Below are 19797 nucleotides of genomic sequence, written 5' to 3' on the forward strand. Positions count from 1 at the left end.
TGACAAGCTCAAACAAGTACACAAGGATTTTGCCCCATGAGAGCCATTTAACTTGGGTCAACAGACAATTGTGTAGACTACCCATTTCTTCACAAAGTACGTGAAATATTCTGGAATTTGTTGGCCATGATTTTATGAAATTCACCATTTTCCCTGCATTGTCTAGCACTTCCGTCAGTCCCTCAGGCATGCATTTTGCTGCGAGGGCTTGTCTAGATTAGCTACCTCAGTTGATTCATCCAACTGTATAGCATAATATGGACTGTTTTTCACTCTATGTACAATTGTAGTCTCCACATTATTTGATATGTCATTAATTCTTCATGACAACGTATTATTGCACAAAGGTACCATGTGTCACTGAGTCCCCAGGTGCTGCTCTGGAATTGCTCTCCACAAAGCCAGTCAGGACTCTGGGGAGCCTCCTCTCCCTTGGAGCAGACTGTCTGCAGGGCAAGAAGCTCACACGGCTTCACCTCCTGGGTCTTTCCTTGGAGCATTCAGCATATGCCCCTCTGTGTGCTTCCCACAGCGATTCTGCCCTGGCAGGGTCTTGGGGAAGCCAGAGGGTCCTGCATGCACCACAACTTTGCAGTCTGATGTGACTCTCAGCCAGCCAGTAACACAGAAGGTTTATTTGGACGACAGGAACACAGTCCAAGACAGGTCTTGCAGGTACAGACAACAGGACCCTCTTTAGTTAGGTTCGTCTTGGGGGGAGCAGGGAGGCCAGAGCCCTATCTGGGCTCCCCTCCATTTTCCCAGCCAGCTCCAAACTGACTCACTCTCCAGCCCCTCCTCCTCTGGGCTTTGTCCCTTTTCTGGGCCAGGAGGTCACCTGATTCCTTTGTTCTCCAACACCGTTAGCATCCCCTTGCAGGGGGGAAGGGCCCCGGCCATTAGTTGCCAGGAGACAGTGTTGGCCATTTATGTACACCGGCCCTTTGCTCTGCAACAATTGCACCCCCTTATCCCACCACCTAGAGACTTAAGAACTGCATAGGAGAAACTGAGGCATCCACACAGTACTCAGAGGAAACATTAAGAACAGTCCCACTTCGTCACACCATGTCAATCCTTTTTGCAGCCTTTGCTCTGAAATGAACTACATCTTTTACACATGGACCAATCAAGCTCTCTGTTATGGGATGGGCTTCTGATCCTATTGCTTCTCAGTAGCTCACATGGTATGATGCTTCAAGTGCATTTTCATCAGTAGTACTTGCTTTGGATATAAAACTGGTAATGTCACTTTTCCTCCCAGCTAATTTTTGCTTGAAAAAATCAACAGGCTTGTGGAGTTGTGCAGGATGCCTAGTTTCTATACGACACCGAAGCAGAGAAGGTCTCAGGCTGCTGTTTGCTAGAACATCACCACAAATCACACACAGCGGTTTTGGATGTTTTTGGTCACCAATGCACGTGCAGCCATATTTTATATAATCATTGTCATATTTTCTTTTCTTTGTAAGTGACTTTCCAGGACCATCATGATCATTCGAAACCCAGCTGATTCTTGTGTCTTTACACTTTCCTTTTCCAGCCACTTATTAATTGAACTTGTGTACAAAAGTTATGATAAAATAACACAGAGAATCCTAACAACCAGCAAACTAGAAAACGAGAAGATTCACCTCTCACTGAAGCAAAACAGCGCTCCAGAGAGAATGACTTAATATTGAATTACCGAGGCTCCTTAATGTTGCTGTACTGGGACAAATTAGCCTGGACCACTGCCCACGTACAGCGTGGCCCCTGCTCACTCTGCCCCGCATGACACGCAACTTCCCCTGTCTGCCAAGGACAGGGGTTTCAGCTGCTGCCCTGTCCACCATGGGGCTTAGGTTGCTGGCCCCACACCATGGTCTGGGCTGCTGGCTCTGCACTCTGTGGGGCTTGGTGGATGGACCCCGCTGACCAGGGCTTGGGCTGCCCACTCAGTGCTCCACTGAGCTCGGGCTAGCGGTCCCCACTGACCACCGGGGCTCGGCTGTCTATTCAGTGCTCCATGGGGCTCGGGCTGTCAGCCCTGCAGCCAGGTCCCACCTGCTGCCTCCCATGCCTGGGGTCCACTGGCCGCCATTAGGGGAAATTTTTCTGGTGACCCCCCTGTAACGTTATGTGAACCCCAGTTTGGGAACCATTGCCCTGTGTGTTACTCAAGTATCTAGGTGATGGGATAAGGGTGTGTGATCACGTCAGAGACCCCTGGAGGGCAGGCGTGACTGCTGCCTGGCTGCCTGTGCGCAGAATGGCTGATACTGTGTATCCTGGCAACTGATGGCCAGAGCCTGTCCTCTACAAGGAGCCAGCCGGAGGTGTTGGAGAACAAAGAGACCAGGTGACCTGTTTGCCCCGGAAGGAGGCAAAGCACAGAGGAGGGGCTGCTGAGCTCGACTGCAATGATGGAAGGGGTCAGTCTCCTGGTTTGGGACTTAGGGGAAGAGCCCAGGGCTCTGGATCCCCACAAGATGGAGTTCGCTGTAACTTCCTGATTTCTGTGCTAAGCTTTGTTCTACGCTGTGTTCCTGATGACTAATACAGCTCTTGTTTTACATGCTGGCTGGAAGTCACAGCTGACTGTGGAGTTGGGGGGCAGGGCTCTTTGGGGGTGTACAAGTCTTTCCTGGGGGTCCCACACAGGGGGATTTGCCGCAGGGAGCTCACGGGGTGAACGAGGGCTGAATGCTCTGAAGTCAGACCTAGGAAGCACTGAAGCCAAGCAGGCTCCTTGCCTTGGTGAGTGGCCCTGAGGGGAGACGCTGCACCAGAATCCTGGCTGACTTCATTCAGAGCAGTTCCAGAGCACCCAGCCTGGGAATCTGTGACGGGTGCAAAACTCTGGTAGAACCCCACCATCCCAGTAAAGGCCTGGGCCTGTTTCTTGGTTAGGGACATGGTCCAGTTATGAGATTTGCCCGTTACTTTGGGGTACACTCATTTATTAGGGTTACTCTTGGGTGGTGGTGGGGGGGTCTGTTCTCTATCCATGTGCTGCTTATGCCACCAATGTTCTCATACGGCGCTCTGCTTCTCCCTGCTGCAAGTTCCCTCCCAGTGGAGCGATTCTGCAGGACCTCGGCTCCGCTGGGCTGGGTTCTTCCAGCCCCAGAGTCAGATGAACACACACACACATTAACAGAGCACATCTGAGAGGACCAGGTTAATCACCACTCCCAAGCCGTCCCCTAACATGTCCCTGCGTTCAGCAGGTTGGGTCAAACAGCACCTCCAAGCCGTCACCCTCATCTGCCATGGGCACCGCACCGGAATAGAGCCTGCCTGAGCAGGCTTGGTCAAGCAGCACTTCCAAGCTGCCACCGTCATGTGCCCCTGGACTCAGCAGACTGGGTGGAGCAGCACTTCAACGGTGCCATTCTCGTATGTCCCAGGTTTAGCACGTCCCTATCCCCACTTTCATGTTATAATTGTTCTGGCAGTAACCCACTTGATGAGCAAACCCCACAGGATTTTGAGCTCTGCAGAGATCTTTAGCTTAGGTACGAGGAGTGTTGCTGCAGAGTGAATGAGGAAGCCAAAAAACACCTATGGGGGGTGCGGGAGAGAGAGAAGTAACCAGCTTAACCTTGGAAGTTATTTATTGCTGGTAATAATCATGGGGGAGCCAAACAAACAACAGTGATAATATTCAATCTAACTTAAATTTGATTATAAAAGTCAGGTTTAGAAAACTGTCACTGATCCCACAAGTCAGGGTCAGAAGGCTGTACCAAGAGAGAGCTGGGTTCTCATCACTGTGAAGCTTGAATCAGTTGGGGGTCCCAGTCCAGAAGCCCCCCACTTAACTCCCTCTGGCCTGTCCTTGTTAACCTGGCCTCCTTCCCAGCCCTTTGTTCTCCAGCTGATTACTGTTAGGATATTTTTTTTTAATGGAGATAGCCTATCTCCTAGGCCTGAAAGGACCTTGAAAGGTTGAGTGCAGCCCCCTGCCTTCACTAGCAGGACCAAGTACTGGTTTTGCCCCAGATCCCTAAGTGGCTTTCTCCAGGACTGAACTCACAACGTTGGGTTTAGCAGGCCAATGCTCAAACCACTGAGCTATCCCTCCCCTGGTATAGCTATTCAGGGCTGTCTGCAAAGGCCTATACTTTAAGAATTTAGGTGTATTCTTATCACTTAGCTAGTTACAGAGGTATAAAGGAAAGGCAATGATTTTGATTGTGTCTGTGTAAGAGCCTTCTCTCACTGTGACAGTCTGAGGCTCTGTTTAGTCACATTGAAATAAGGCAACCTGGGGCTGTTAGGAAGGGGATCCGATCTATCACCTCCAGAGAAAGGGAAGAGCCTAGAAGATGTGAAGGAAAATTTAGTTTGATAGTTTTGTGTCTGGTAAGAATTCACGTATCAGACACAGCTGGAGAACCCTTATGTCTGTATAGATGTAGTTGTGAAATCCTCACTTCTGCATTGTTTTGTATGTTTATTTGCATGGTCTCTGTCTGGTTCGGTGATTGTTTCTGTCTGCTGTATAATGAATTTTGCTGGGTGTAAACTAATGAAGGTGGTGGGATATAATTGGTTAGCTAATCATGTTACAATACGTTAGGATTGGTTAGGTTAATTTGAGTAGAATGATTGGTTAAGGTATAGCTGAGAATATTACTATATAAATTAGGGGCAAACAGGAAGTCAGTTGGGATTTGAAAATAAGGAAAAGGAACTTGGATTTAAGCTTGCTGGAAGTTCACCCCAATAAACATTGAATTGTTTGCACCTTCAGATTTCAGGTCTTGTTGTTCTCTGTTCATGCAAGAAGGACCAGGGAAGTGGGAGGGTGAAGGAATAAGCTCTCTAACAATCACACCCAGCTGGCTTCCTGTGGAGAGTCGGTCATCCATGGTCCTCAGTTGCTAGGTACCAATGTCAGGGCAAGTGGAGTGGTCATTGTCTTTGCCTGGCTCTCCATGGGGTCAGGCCCCAGAAAGTCACACCTGGGTCTCTGCAATGAGTAAACCACCTTTTCCCCCCACCCAGTTAATCATGCAACACATGGGGGAAACTGCGGCACACACAATACTCATCCAAAATATGAAAAATTCCCACTTGGTCACAAGGGAATTGACAGTTACAGCACAGTCAACTATGCTCGGCCCAGAGCCCAGCCACACTGCTGTGAACCCTTGGGTCAAGTTCTGTCTGCCCCCCCTCCTGACGAGAGCCCAGACTGCTTCCTGCAGCCAGCACTTGCTCCCTACCTCCCTAGTGCTTAGATCTTGAGCTGGGAGATTATTGTTCAGCTTCCTGAAGGAGAGGCTGGGAAGTCCTTGTTGCTCTGGGGTGTTGGGGGCTAGGTATCGATGTCCTGGTAGTTGGATTTGCCATTGGCTTTTCAGAGGGTCCAGTGATATGGGGAGCAAGACCCAGATAGCTGGGTGCCACCCACATTTGTCTCTTCACCTGTGTCACGGACTCATAGATCGTGCCCACTCGTGGCCCTGTGGGGGGTGCCCCTTCAGAGCGACAGCCCTTCTCGGGGGTCCACTCTCTCTCGGGGTCAGGTCCCTCCACCTCCTGGAGCCGCACCTCTCTGAGCCTTAGCACGTCTGTCTCTGCCATGGGCCCCCTCAGGGACTACCCTCACTCTGGATCCCTGGGAGGCCTCCACTCCCAAAGGGAATAATGTGACCCTGTTCTCTAGACCGGAGTGACTCTCAGCCAGCGTAACACAGGAGGGTTTATTGAGAGTTGAACCCAGCACAGGAAACTCTCAGGGCCTCAGGCCTGGCCTCCCTCAGCAGGTCCCAGTCCCCCTGCAGCCAGGTGGGCTCTGCCTGCTCCCCCTCTGCAGCCTGGAGCCCCCCTGCTTCCCAGCTGGGCCTCTGATATCCCCAGCCCCAAGTCCCCTCTGTCCATTGTCTTCTCTCCAGGGAAACAAGGTCACCTGGGTCTCCTCTCCTCCCTTCTGTCCTCTGGCCCCTCTGGCTGGAACCAGCTGGTCAGGTCACCGGGGTCCTCTCCCCACAGCCCATTGTCCTTCCACTGACCAGAACCAGCTGTGACTCCTGAGCTGGGTCTCTGAGTCACCAGTCGCTGGGCGATCCCTCGTCCTGACCATTGGCCTGGGTCCCAAGTTCCCTCTCCTCTGTAGGGTGACCAGATGAGATGCAGAAAATATCGTGACACATGGGGCGGGCGGGGGGGGGGAAGGATCCCGCCGGCGGAGCAAAAAAACCCCTAGTGCTGCTGGCAGAGCGAAATATCCAGACGTCTGGTCACCCCAGTCCTCTGTACCAACCAACTCCCTCTCCCCTCCCCTCCTTAAACCAGTAACACCGGGGGACACTGAGCCCCACCCCCTGCGCATGCAACCCACTGGAAAACACATAAAAACCAAGAAAATCACCCACTTCCCACAGCCTCCCTGGAGAGCAAAGACCCCTTCCCACCCCCAGGTAACAGTGCAGCTGCAGCGGAAACTGAGGCACACACAAGCCTTAACATTATTACCAAAAAATCCCACTTCATCACCCCCCCATCCGCAGCCGTCCCTCCCCCCTACCCACCCCTACCCCAACCACCAGTGCTCCATTTCCATCCACTGCCTCAGTGTCCCTCCAACCCCCTCTGCTCCCGCCCCATTCTCCCTCCCAAACACCGGATCACCGCGGCCCCACGGCTCAGCGAGACTCCTCCAGCGCACTGCAGCGACCCGGCCGCTCCCGCAGCAGCCCCGGCCCCCGGTAACCCGCTCCGGGCGCCGGCTGGCCGCAGGGGGGCCCGGGGCCGGGGCCAGGCGAGTCCCTGCCCGCAAGCGCTCGGGGTTGCGCCGCGCAGCGCTGGGCCGAGCGGTGAATTCTGGCCGGGCCATCGGGTGCGGACTCACCGAGTCCGGGCGGAGAAGCTCGCGGGGCTGGAGCCTGCAGCGGGGCTCGGCAGCCGCAGCGATCCAAGCGCAGCGAGAGCCCCCGCCGCTGCAGCCCGTCCAGCCTCGCCCCCTCTCCAGCGCCTCCAGCCCCGCCTCCTGGCTCCCAGCCCCACGGAGCGCACCCCCCGGCCCCAGCGCGACGCCTCTCCGGTGCCAGGCGGGGCGGGGAGCGGGGCGGCGCCGGGCTAAGCCGGGCTCCGGGAGAGGACCTGACCGCTCACCCCAGGGCTTGTGCCCGGAGCCAGCTGCTCCTTCTCCTCTGCCCGGAGCGCCCTGCTCCCTGCCCGGCCCTCGGCTCCCCTCCCGCCGCCCCCAGCCATGACCCTGCCGAGCCCCGGCAAGTTCCAGTTCGCCATCGACCGCGGGGGCACCTTCACCGACATCTTTGCCCGCTGCCCCGGGGGGCGCGTCCGCGTGATGAAGCTGCTGTCCGAGAACCCGGCCAGCTACCGCGATGCGCCCACGGAGGGCATCCGCCGCGTCCTGCAGGAGGTGAGGGCAGGGCCCGGGCTAGGACGTGTCAGTCCCGGCCAGGACCGGCCACTGACCCCAAATTGGCCCCAGTAGCCCAGAGCCGCCTGGGCAGCTTCTCGCCCCGCCTGGCTCCTGCACGCCCGGCTGCCGGGATCGCAGCAGCTCCCTGTGGCTCTGCCCCGCTGCCAGTGCTTGGGCCGGTCTCCGTGTGACCCGGCCCAGCTGGGTTTCCTGCAGGAAGGGGGCCCGGGGTGCGATTTGCTGAGGGAGGGGGGTGATCTCCTGACAGATCTGTCCCCTGGGGGCCCAGCACCCCCTGTTCTCCCCAAGGCCTGGGTCTGCCTGAGGGAGGAGGGGAGCCCTTGGTTGCACCGGGTCATGGCTCATGAAGGGCCACCCAGCTTAGCCCTGGCTGGGAAGCCAGGCTGGCTCCCGGGCAGGGCCAGGTTTATAATGGCACCAGTGGCTCCGTGGGGCTGGGCCCATGCTGAGAAGGGGCCCCAGCCTGCTCTGCTTGCACTGTGCCCCGGGACCCCGCTGGCTCCCCCCACCCACCAGCTGGCCGAGGGCTCCTCTCTGCTACCTGGCCCTATCCCCTGCTGCTCCAGGCAGTCTCTGCTTCCCATCACCTGTGGGGCCCTGCCTGGCTCCCGGGAGCTGAGCCACCTGGGGCTGGTGCAGAAGCCTGGCCAGTCTCAGCCAGTTGGGCGGGGGATTGGCTGGGCCCCTCCAGGCAAGTGTGTCTTAAGGGAGCCCAGCCGGGGCAAGTCCTGGCCTGGCTGATTGCACCACTCCCGAGGGACCAGAGCGATTCCTGGCCCCAGGACCAGCCCTGGCTACACTGCCAGCTCAGCCAGGCAGACACAGTCGCCTCCCAGCAGAGTCAGTGAGTGCAGCCGGGAGGCAGGTCATGGAGTAGTGGGTCTGTGTGGCGTCTGATGATGGAAGTGTGCACTAGGGAATGGGGGGTGTTGTCAGATGCTACCCGCGTGGTGCTTTGCTCTGTTCAATGTTGATATCAATCGGCTGCGTGCATGTGTTCCTTTTGTGTGCTGCCCCTTCTCGGCGCAGATCGCTGACACAGCAGATCCCGAGAGAACCCCCAATGACCACAGAGTCTAGTAAGGTACGAAGGCACCCGGCCAGGTTTATTGTCAAACGAAGCACAATGATAGTTCCCTCTAGATTTTACTCTACGGGACGTACTACGAGTATGTGCCCCCTGGCAATGGACTCAGCTCAATCAGTGGTGGGACTTTCCACTGCCCCCTAGGCTGGACAAAGACACCGCCCCAGGGATGCATTCTTATAAACAGGTACAAACAAGCTACACATCAGTCCTGACGTATGAGGTGCAACCCCTCCCCGGAGCAAGGTACAACCCTTCTCTGCAGTAAGGTGCCGCCTCTCACCTTGTACATGTTGGTTGGAACAAAACAACTCTATCCACCATAGTACCCTTTTGGCCCTGTCGTTGGGATGGGTCGACCTGTTCCCTGTTATCTGTGTGGAGTGTACAAGTATGCGAATGTTCTGATATCTGGTGTCCAGTACCTTTTAGGTACGTATCTTCTTGCAGCATCAGCCCTTTCCTTGCCAGCTTCTGTGGGCAGGGCCTGCCTCTGGCTCACAGCTTCACTTTGCTTTATGTTAGCAAAGTCTTGACCATTACTTTAGCTCAGGCCTCATGCCAGGCCTCTGGTACCAAGGTTTATATCTCAGGGCCTCCTCTTACTACAGGGGGTGCTGGGCAGTTGTGGTGGGGCTGTGGGCAGGGGTGGTGTTGTGCAGGGCGCTGTGCATTTGTGGGTGGGTCTGGGGGTGGCGCTAGGCAGAGAGAGTTGCGGGGACTCAGGCTATAGGGAGTCAGGGGGTGTTGGGCAGGGGGGCTGTGAGCAGTGGCATAGGCCCATCCCCGAGGGGAAGGGACATGCTGGCATCACAGGGCTGGGTGGGCCACTGTGCATCTGGCAACTGCTGATTTGTACCTAGTGCCGTGCACTGAGCTGGACAGAGCAGAGCCGCCCCTGTCATGCCATGCCCCATTGCCCCTGGCTGGCCAATCGCTCTGGGGACTGACCTCCCCACACCAGGCTCCATTGCCTCCATGGGGGCCCACAAATATATTTGGCACCAGGCCCAGAAAAGGTTAATCCGGCCCTGCTCCAGGGGTGTTTGTAGCTCTTCCATTGGCTTGCTGGATCACCTTGGAGCTAGGGACAGTGACTCTCTTCTCCTGGGCTCATGGGCATGATATGATCTGAGCTCCATGGGGGGTGTTACTGGCTGTGGAAGGAGACTGCCTGCAGTGACAGAAGCTTCCCCCAGGAATGTGGCACTCCCTTTCCCCCCGACCACCCTCTGGATGCATCGCAGATAGAGTGGATCCGCATGGGGACCACGGTGGCCACCAATGCCCTGCTGGAGCGCAAGGGGGAGCGGATCGCCCTGCTGATCACCAAGGGCTTCCGGGATCTCCTGCACATCGGCAACCAGGCCCGGCCCAGAATCTTTGACCTGGTGAGTCCCCAGTCCTGCCTCTTTCTCTGTGCCTCTCCCGGGCCAGGCTCCTACTGCTGACAGGGCTTCGTATGGCCTTGGGTTCCAAGTGTGGCCAGGGCAAGGAGCTCCTGGGTTCAGGAGCATCTGGAATCTGGGCAGGCTTCTCCTGCCTGCTCTGTCTCTGAGTAAACCAGCCCCCCAGGGCCCCTTTCCCACATGCCAGGTGTAGCTGGGAAGGGCGGGGTGTGCGCTGCACCTGGTGATTGGCTGGCGCAGCTGGAGCGCAAGCTGTGTTCCAGTCGGCGGGGTGCTCTCGTGACTCCAGCACTTGAGGCCCTGGGGGAATTGCCCTTCGGGAGGGCCCTGTCCACTGACCCACAGACAATGTCCTTGGGAACCCAGTACAAGGGGCCTATTGTTTGGAAGGAGTCTGGGCTGGATTCCACAGCTAATCTCTGGCTGCAGTACCCGCCCACCTTTATCTGCACTCGGTTGGCTGTGGGGCCACGTGGCAGCTGTGGCTGCTCCAGCCCTACCCACAGATCCTCCCAACTCTTGCCATGAGGCTCCCCCACCCCTGCTGCTTGCACACGGTCTGGGTTGAGCTTTTAATCTCCTGGGTTTCTCCTGCAGCTCCCTCCTCTCCCCCGGCCCAGGGGAAGGAGCTGCCTCTCCACAAAATCCATTGATCTCTAAGTGTCACAGAGTTTGGGGGAGACCAGGCCCTGCACCCCCGGCTTCCTGCGATTCAGCAAGACTCTCAGCCAGGCAGTAACACAGAAGGTTTATTTAGACAAAAGGAACACAGTCCAAGACAGGTCTTGCAGATACAGACAACTGGACCCCCTCAGTCAGGTCCATCTTGTGGGGCCAGGGGAGGCCAGGGGCCTGTCTGGCCTCCCCTCCATTTCCCCAGCCAGCTCCAGACTGAAACTCTCCAGCCCCTCCTTTGGCCTTTGTCTCTTTCCAGGGCCAGGAGGCCACCTGATCTCTTTGTTCTCCAACACCTTCAGTTGGCACCTTTGCAGGTGAGGCCCAGGCTGTCAGTGGCCAGGAGACAGAGTGTCAGGTATCAGGGGGTTGCCCTGTTAGTCTGTATCCACAAAAACAACAAGGAGTCCTGTGGCACCTTAAAGACTAACAGATTTAGTCTTTAAGATTTAGGAGACAGGGTGTTAGCCATTCTCTGTGCAGACCCTTGCACACTCCTGCCCTCTAGGGCTCTGCAACAATCGCACACCCTTATCCCACCACCTAGAGACTTAAGAAATGCATAGGGGAAACTGAGGCACCCACACAGTATTCAGAGAAAACATTCAAGTATCAGAGAGGTAGCCATGTTAGTCTGGATCTGTAAAAGCAGCAAAGAATCCTGTGGCACCTTATAGACTAACAGACATTTTGGAGCATGAGCTTTTGTGGGTGAATACCCACTTCGTCGGATGCATCTGTCTAAGTGGGTATTCACCCACGAAAGCTCATGCTGTAATAGGTCTGTTAGTCTATAAGGTGCCACAAGACTCTCTGCTGCTTTTAGAGAAAACATTAAGAACATTCCCACTTTGTCACAGTCTGTATCCACAAAAACAACAAAGAAGTGGCTTTTTTATCCACGGAATCTTATGCCCAAATAATTCTGTTAGTCTTTAAGGTGCCACCAGACTCCTTGTTATTTTAATCTCCTGGGTTTCTTCTGCAGTGACCCATCCTGCCCCGCCAACCCAGGGGAAGGAGCTGCCTCTTCACAAAACCCTTTGATCTCTGAGCTTCTACAGATAGAGCCTGGGGAGCTCTCCAGGTGTCTCTGGTGGGTGCTGATGGGCGGCTACCTGGAGGCATGTGGCTGGGGGAAATGACCACGCACCCCAGGGGTGACCCCAGAGAGCCCCAGTCCAGGTGGCTCGGTCACTGAGTGCCTGGGGAGTGGGGGTTGTGTGCTGGCTCTCAGCTCTGGGGCCTGTTCTAGATGGAAGGGTCTGGTGGGACTGGACTGACCCACTGTCTCCCTTCGGGTATGTCCGCACAGTGGGTCGGCTGACTCAGGGCCCCGGGCTCCACACGCAGTGCAGACGTTTGGGCTTGTGTCATGGAGTCCCCAGGCGATGCTCTAGAACTGCTCCCCACAAAGCCAGGCAGGACTTTCAGGAGCCTCCTCTCCCTTGGAGCAGACTGTCTGCAGGGCAACAATCTCACACAGCTTCCACCTTCCTGGGTCTCTCCTTGGAGCATTCAGCATCCCCTGCCCCTCTGTGCGCTTCCCACAGCGAGCCCACCCAGGCGGGGTCCTGGGGAAGCCACAGGGTTCTGCATCCCAGCTCCGCAGTCAGACGTGACTCTCAGCCAGTCAGTAACACAGAAGGTTTATTTAGACAACAGGAACGCGGTCCAAAACAGGTCTTGCCAATACAGACAACAGGACCCCCTTTAGTTAGGTCCATCTAGGGCCCTAAGGAGGCCACAGCCCTGTTGGGAAGCCTAAGTCTCGTCGGGGCTCCCCTCCATTTCCCAGCCAGCTCCAAACTGAAACTCCCTCCAGCCTCTCACTCAGCCTCCCCCTGGCTCCTCCCTCAGCCTTTGTCCAGTGTCTTGGACAGAGGTGTTACCTGGCCTCCAACCCCCCTCCTGGGTTCTCTGTTACATGCTCAGGTATCCTCCCTTCCCCAGTGCAGGCCTCCCAGCAAAACTCCCCTGCAACCTTCCCAGGTCAATACTCCCCACTCAGCATTCACAGAACACAGCCAGAACATTTCCACTTCCTCACACCTTGGGCTGAAGACTAGGATCCGAGACCCCCGCGCCGGGTCAGCCCGGCTCCAGCCCAAGTGGGAACGTCTGCTCTGCTACTGTTAGCTCCGTAGCACGGGCCTGAGGCAGCTGCCCCAGGTCCTGAGCCGGTACTGCGGGTGGTTTGCTGTGTAGACGTACCCTTAGCCTCTCTGGGGCGAGAGGAGTTAAACTCCTGTGTGATGGTGCCGCTGGGACGCTGGGTTGGGAGGGAGAGATCAGAGCCCTGGAGCCCTGAGCAGCTGGTCCTGGTGAGGCCCTGACTGACTGCAGCAAGGAGCCAGAGCTGGAGCCGGAGCTGGAGCCAGGGCTAGGAAGTTGCCTCCAGGACCATCTGGAAGGGGGAAGCTCCTGAGGCTGAACTGGGGGCCTCCCATGTCAGGGGTCCAGGCTGAGTCAAAGGGTCCTGGTGAGAGCAGGGCCTGGGACTTAGCCCCTCACCAGGGGTGGGCGGGTGGTGGGCAGGAGTTGTGGGGAGCCGGAGCAGCGGAGAGAGACCTGGGTCACTGAGGTGTGGCAGGACGTGGCAGGGGTGGGGACCCCAATGTACAACCCCTTTAGCCCCCGAGGAAAGCGCTTGGAGGGTGGGGGGTGGCAGCAGGAGACCAGAGAGGTGGAGTGAACTGCAGCCAGGAGGGGGAGGATAAGCCCCCTGCCCCCTAGCGTGGTAGGACGAGAGCCAATCCCTGGGTCTGCCCCAGACCATGTGGGGGGTGCATGACTGGCCCTGCCCTGGGGCTGGTCTCTACACTCCAGCCCCCCAGCCTGGCAGTGACCGAGCCCCTCTCTGTCGGTTCCCCAGGAGGTGGCAGTGCCCGAAGTGCTGTATGAGCAGGTGGTTGAGGTGGACGAGCGGCTGATCCTGCACCGCGCCGGCTGCCAGTTCCGTGGGGCCGACCCTGGCCAGGCGCTCTCAGGTTGGTGTTTGGAGCTGGCCAGAGGGCAGCAGAGGCAGGGGGCAGTAAGGGCCGGCTGGACCGCCCCCCTGCCCCGGTGCATACCCAGGGCAGTGCCATGGAGGGGGTTCAGCCGTGTGCCTTTGGTGTCTCCTCAGTGCCCCAATTCCCCTCCCCACGTTGTCCTGCTCTCTGTCCCTCTGCCCTGTGGCCTCCAGGGGGGGATTGGGGCTGCGGTTTGCATGCGTGGGCCCCTTTACCGTGGCTCCGTCCTCTCCCCAGGTGTGACGGGGGATTCGCTGGTGGTGCAGCGCCCTGTGGACCTGGCCATGCTGCGGAGAGACCTGCAGCGGCTGCTGGCGCTGGGGATCCGGAGCCTGGCCGTGGTGCTCCTGCACTCCTACGCGTGAGTCCCTCCGCGTGGGTGCTGGGCCCCCTGCAGCCTACATGGCCCCAAGTGGAGCAGGTGTGCGGTGACATGCTGGGGGGGACATGGGGGCATCCCCAAGGGCACGGGGCAGACACGGGCAGGGGTGAGATGAGCACTGGGCTCAGCCTAGACCCGAGTGGGTGCTGGTACCGAGGTGCTCGGAGCCACTCGGGGCTGGAGCCTGCACCTCCAGACCCAAGGCTGGGCTGGGTATGTGCCTGGGGAACAGGTCAGCCTTGTGCCACCCCCACGCTGGGCACTGCCCGGCTCGGTGTCCCATCGGCGCCGCTGCTCAGCTGCTAGCATGGCCCTTCCCCAGGGGGCTGGGAATCTTTCCCATCTGGCTTGGGGCGGGGGTGCCCTGCTCTGGGGAAACGGGTGCCCCTGCCCCATGGCTCTCCCCAGGCCCCTGACTCCACTCTCTCTCCCTGGCAGCTGGCCAGCACATGAGCAGCAGGTGGGGGCGCTGGCCCGGGAGCTGGGCTTCCAGCACGTGTCTCTGTCCTCCTCGGTGATGCCCATGGTGCGGGTGGTGCCACGCGGGTACACCGCCTGCACCGACGCCTATCTGACCCCCTGCATCCACCGCTACCTCGATGGCTTCCGTGCCAGCTTCAACCAGCAGCTCCAGGTGAGCGTGGCAGCACATCGCCTCCAGGGGCCTGCCGTGCCCTGACTGCCCCAGCGGCTCGGCGGGCATTGCCCTGAACAGCCCCTTGGGGCTGCCCCACCCACCCAGGCAGACGTGGCTCGTCACCTCCCCACATGGCCACTCCCAGTTCCTCCACATGGACTCATCTGCTCCCTTCTTCTGTGCCTGGTCCGTTTCCTTGTGCCAGGGCCCCTCTCCTTGCCTGGGGTACATCCCAGAGCCCTTACCTGGCTCCAGCCTCTGTCCCAGGGCCTGTCCCGGTTCTGCTGGTCTTGTGAACCCGCCCTGGCACTGCCTGTCGCCCAGCTGGGGACCCCGGTTCCTGCTCCTGCCCTCAGTCCATGCAGGGCCCTATCCCCTCGTCCCACCTGGCTCCAGGCTCACCTGCTGTCTCTGGCTCCCCCTGCAGGACACCCAGGTGCTCTTCATGCGCTCCGATGGGGGCCTGACCCCCATGGGGCAGTTCAGTGGCTCCCGGGCCATCCTGTCTGGCCCCGCCGGCGGCGTTGTGGGCTACGCAATCACCACCTACAGCCAGGAGGATGGGCAGCCTGTGATCGGCTTCGACATGGGAGGTAGGTGCCACCTGCGGGAGGGGTCTCTCCCTGTGACTGGGGTGGGGAGGGTCTGAGCTCCTTTGCACGCGGCGGGGGACCTTGGCTCTCCCAGATGGGCTCCCCTAGGGCAGGCGAGGCCCGGTGCTGGGCAGGGGCCGGGGAAGCTGGGATGTTGCCCCAGGGCCGCCCAGAGGATTCAGGGGGCCTGGGGCCGTCAAAGACCTGGCACACGGCGGCAGGTCCCGGGGCGGAAGGACCCCCCACAATGGGTCTTTGGGGCACTTTGGCGGTGGGTCCCGGGTGGAAGGACCCTCCCACCATGGGTCTTCGGGGCACTTCAGCTGTGGGTCCCGGGGCGGAAGGATCCCTCCACCATGGGTCTTCATGGCACTTCGGTTGTGGGTCCGAGGTGGAAGGACCACCCCACCACGGATCTTCGGGGCACTTCGGCAGTGGGTCCTGGGGCAGAAGGATCCCCCACCGTGGGTCTTCGGGGGACTTTGGTGACAGGCCCCAGAGTGGAAGGACCCCCTGCCGCAGGTCTTCGGGGCACTTTGGTGACAGGTCCCGGAGTGGAAGGACCCCCCAACACGGGTCTTCGGGGCACTTCGGTGGTGGGTCCCCGGGGTGGAAGGATCCCCCGCCGTGGGTCTTCAGGGCACTTCGGCGGTGGGTCCTGGGGCGGAAGGATCCCCCACTGCAGGTCTTTGGGCACTTTGGTGACAGGTCCCGGAGTGGAAGGATCCCCCGCCGCAGATCTTTGGGGCACTTTGGTGACAGGTCCTGAAGTGGAAGGACCCCCCCAACACGGGTCTTCGGGGCACTTTGGCGGTGGGTCCCCGGGGCGGAAGGATCCCCCGCCGTGGGTCTTCAGGGCACTTCGGCGGTGGGTCCCGGGGCGGAAGGATTCCCTGCCGCAGGTCTTCGGGCACTTCAGTGACAGGTCCCGGAGTGGAAGGACCACCCCCGCTGCCAAATTGCTGCCAAAGATCTGGAGCAGAAGAAGTTCTGAGGGCCCAGGCCCTGTGAGAGTTTTCTGGGCCCCCTGGAGAGAGTGAAGGACCCTGCTCCAGGGGCCCTGAAAAACTCTCGTGGGGGTCCCTGTGGGGCCCAGGGCCTGGGGCAAATTGCCCCACTTGCCCCCCCAGGCGCCCTGTGTCGCCCTGCCCCGGGCAGGCTGCAGGCCCTGGGAATGGAGCCAGCTCTGACCCAGGCCTTGGCTGGGGCCTGGGGCAAGTGGCTGAGCTGTGACCCCCGCAGGCACGTCGACAGACGTCAGCCGCTACGCCGGTGAGTACGAGCACGTCTTCGAGGCGACCACGGCTGGGATCCGCATCCAGGCCCCCCAGCTGGACATCAACACCGTGGCGGCTGGCGGTGGCTCCATGCTCTTCTTCCGGTGGGTGCCCTTCCCTGCTCTGCCATTCCTGGGGAGCTTCCTCCAGGGTGGGGTTCAGGAACCCGGGCTGGCTCAGGTGGGGCTCCAAGTTCCACTTCTGCTGCTGTGGGGCCCTGACTCGCCTGACAAAGGGGGTGAGCCTCCCACACCCCTCAGTGACACCCGTCCAGGCCTAGCAACCCCAGTCCTGCTTGTGGGCCAGGAGAGGGCCCCCGAGTGTGGGGCTGGGACCCGAATGGCAAGGGCACTGTGGGGCTGGCTCTGGGGGCTGCTTCGCTTGCTGCTCAAGAGACTGGATGGGCTGTTCTTGTTCCAAGCGCTCTGATGTTCCTGGCCGAGGGGCTGTGCTTTGAGCTTCAGCATCCGGCCCCTGGACATCGGCCATTCCTGGCTCACAGAAGAGCCGTCCTGGTTCCAGCCCCGTCTCAGCTCCTTCTCCCCTCCCCGAGCTAGGGGTGTAACGTGGCGCCCCACCAGCTCAGCAGCGTCAGGGCAGCTCCGAGATCTACACACACTCGGCTACTACTGGGGGCCGTGCTGCATCCCATTTCCCCTCCATCAGTAGGGGGCGCTATCCCCTGGGTCTGACCCCGATGCCCCAGCCTGGCTATAGGGGTGCTGTGCTCCCCGGTGGGGGCTCAGTAGGGGGCGCTCTCCCCCAGTCTGTGCCCCAATGCTCCAGCCTGGCACTAGGGGCGCTGTGCTTCCCGGTGGGGGCTCAGTAGGGGGCGCTCTCCGTTGAGTCTGTGCCCCAATGCTCCAGCCTGGCGCTAGAGGCGCTGTGCTGCCGGGGGGGTTCAGTAGGGGGCGCTCTCCCCCAGGTCTGTCCCCGATGCCCCCGCCTGGCTCTAGGGGCGCTGTGCTCCCCGGTGGGGGCTCAGTAGGGGGCGCTATCCCCCGGGTCTGACCCCGATACCCCAGCCTGGCTCTAGGGGCGCTGTGCTGTCGAGGGGGCTCAGTAGGGGGCGCTATCCCATGGGTCTGTCCCTGATTCCCCCTCCTGGCTCTGGGGGCGCTGTGCTCCCCGGTGGGGGCTCAGTAGGGGGCGCTCTCCCCCAGTCTGTGCCCCAATGCTCCAGCCTGGCACTAGGGGCTCTGTGCTGCCGGGGGAGGGGGGCTCAGTAGGGGGCGCTATCCCCCAGGTCTGTCCCCGATGCCCCAGCCTGGCACTAGGGGCACCTAACAGGGCTTCTGGTACTTCCCGGGGCTGGCGCGTGACCCGTACTGTCCCTACCTGGGTCCGATCTAGGTCACCCTTTTCCTACCTCCCTCTTGCCCATGTGCCCTCAGTTGGGCACAGGCTTCTCCTTCATTTCCTGCCCCAAATGCAGGGTGATGGTGATGCCGCTGCGTGGGACTGCCCTGTCCACCCCAGGGCCGCGCTGCAGTAACGCGTCTCCCTTCTCTCCCCACCAGGTCTGGGCTATTTGTGGTTGGTCCCGAGTCCGCGGGGGCCCATCCTGGCCCCACCTGCTACAGGAAGGGTGAGGCCGGGGCTCTGCTGTGCCGGGACGTGTCCGGGTGGGCTGGTGAGCGGCAGCGACTGACCCCTTGTCCTTGCAGGGGGGCCCCTGACAGTGACCGATGCCAACCTGTGCCTGGGCCGCCTGCTGCCCCATTATTTCCCCCACATCTTCGGGCCGGGTGAGGACCAGCCGCTGTCACAGGACGCCACCCTGCAGAGCTTCCAGGAGCTCACTGCCCGCGTGAACGCCTTCCTGGCCAGCCAGGTGTCAGGCCCCCGCTCCCCTCTCACCGTGGAGGAGGTGGCCATGGGCTTCATCCAGGTGGCCAACGAGGCCATGTGCCGGCCCATCCGCTCCCTGACCCAGGTAGGGGCGGGACAGTGCTGCAGCCTATCAGCCCCTCAATAGTGACACCTATCCTCGCCTCTCCCCAGAGCTGACAGGGCATCTTTCCTCCCCCCACCCCCTGGGCAAATGCCCAGGAGTCCCCCACCCCTGCTCCCCTGCCTGCATTGGGAGCAGAGCCAGGCTCCGTGCATGGGCTCTGCTGCAGGGCACCCAGCACTCCCCAGCACAGAGTTGAGCCTCCTTAGGCTGGTGACTGGCCAAGTGCAGCCCCACCCTGCCTGCAGGAGAGGGAAGGGTTCCCCTGGACTTGTTCCCAGGGGTGGGGAAGGTTTCTGGGGCTCGCTGGGTGGGGGGGCTCAGTTCCTGGGGTGGGGGGTTGGTTCCCTGGGTCTCGCTGGAGGCGGAGGGGCTCTGTTCCCCGGGGGAGGGGTTGGATCCCTGAGTCTGGAGGGGGGGAGTCTCACTGAGGGGGGATGGGTGGCTTGGTTTGCTGTCCCTGTGGGTGACGCTTCCTGTGGTTCTGGCAGGCGAGAGGCCACGACACCTCGCACCATGTACTGGCCTGCTTTGGGGGTGCAGGGGGGCAGCACGCCTGCGCCATTGCCCGTGCACTAGGCATGAAGAGGGTGTTCATTCACAGGTACGTACCGGGGAGCTGGCGGAGGGCATCGTGTCTGCCAGGGCCCAGAGAGCCCGTGGGGGGTCGGGGGGGCTGACACTTCCCAGGTCTCTCTCCTGGCTCTGGGGGTCTGCGTAGGGAGGGCAGGTACAGAGAGCCCCACAGGGCTCGGCAGGGCGGGGGTGGGGATGCTAGCCCTGTGACTCTCTGGGGCGCCCTGTGGCTGTGTTGGGGGCTCTGCTGGATGCTACAGAGTGGGCTGGCTCATTTTGGTAGGGTCACAGTTTGCTGATTTTGGTGTCCCTGCTGCTGGATGTGTCAGAGGCTGGGGGGAGCAGGACCAGGCACTGGGACATGGGGCCCAGAAGGGGGCCAGTAGGAGCAGGGGGCCCCAGAAGGAACCAGGGGGAGTGGACACAGGAGCAGAGGGGACTGGTGGGACCAGGGCTCTGGGAGTGGGGGGCCGGAGGGAGCAGGGCCCGGGGGAGCAGGGCCAGGCACTGGGAGTCAGGGGCCGGGGGGAAGCAGGGCCGGGTTCTGGGAGTGGGGAGCCGGGGGGAGCAGGGCGGGGGTCTGGGAGTGGGGCCCAGAAGGGGGCCAGTAGGAGCAGGGGGCCCCAGAAGGAACCAGGGGGAGTGGACACAGGAGCAGAGGGGACTGGTGGGACCAGGGCTCTGGGAGTGGGGGGCCGGAGGGAGCAGGGCCCGGGGGAGCAGGGCCAGGCACTGGGAGTCAGGGGCCGGGGGGAAGCAGGGCCGGGTTCTGGGAGTGGGGAGCCGGGGGG

General features: G+C 60.2%; 1 protein-coding gene across 1 annotated transcript in view; it reads left to right on the forward strand.

Moving 5' to 3' along the window:
- Nucleotides 1-7170: 7170 nt before the first annotated feature.
- Nucleotides 7171-19797, forward strand: part of OPLAH (5-oxoprolinase, ATP-hydrolysing) — a 59099-nt gene continuing 46472 nt past the window's right edge. Inside the window, 10 exon segments of the mRNA XM_075063406.1 lie at nucleotides 7171-7378; nucleotides 9689-9880; nucleotides 13449-13563; nucleotides 13825-13948; nucleotides 14408-14603; nucleotides 15034-15199; nucleotides 16442-16580; nucleotides 17997-18064; nucleotides 18144-18412; nucleotides 18922-19034. Coding sequence (XP_074919507.1) covers nucleotides 7205-7378; nucleotides 9689-9880; nucleotides 13449-13563; nucleotides 13825-13948; nucleotides 14408-14603; nucleotides 15034-15199; nucleotides 16442-16580; nucleotides 17997-18064; nucleotides 18144-18412; nucleotides 18922-19034 — 1556 coding nt within the window. The 5' untranslated portion in view covers nucleotides 7171-7204.

This window comes from Chelonoidis abingdonii, chromosome 2 (assembly GCF_003597395.2).
Source record: "Chelonoidis abingdonii isolate Lonesome George chromosome 2, CheloAbing_2.0, whole genome shotgun sequence".
Classification (NCBI taxonomy): Eukaryota; Metazoa; Chordata; order Testudines; family Testudinidae; genus Chelonoidis; species Chelonoidis abingdonii.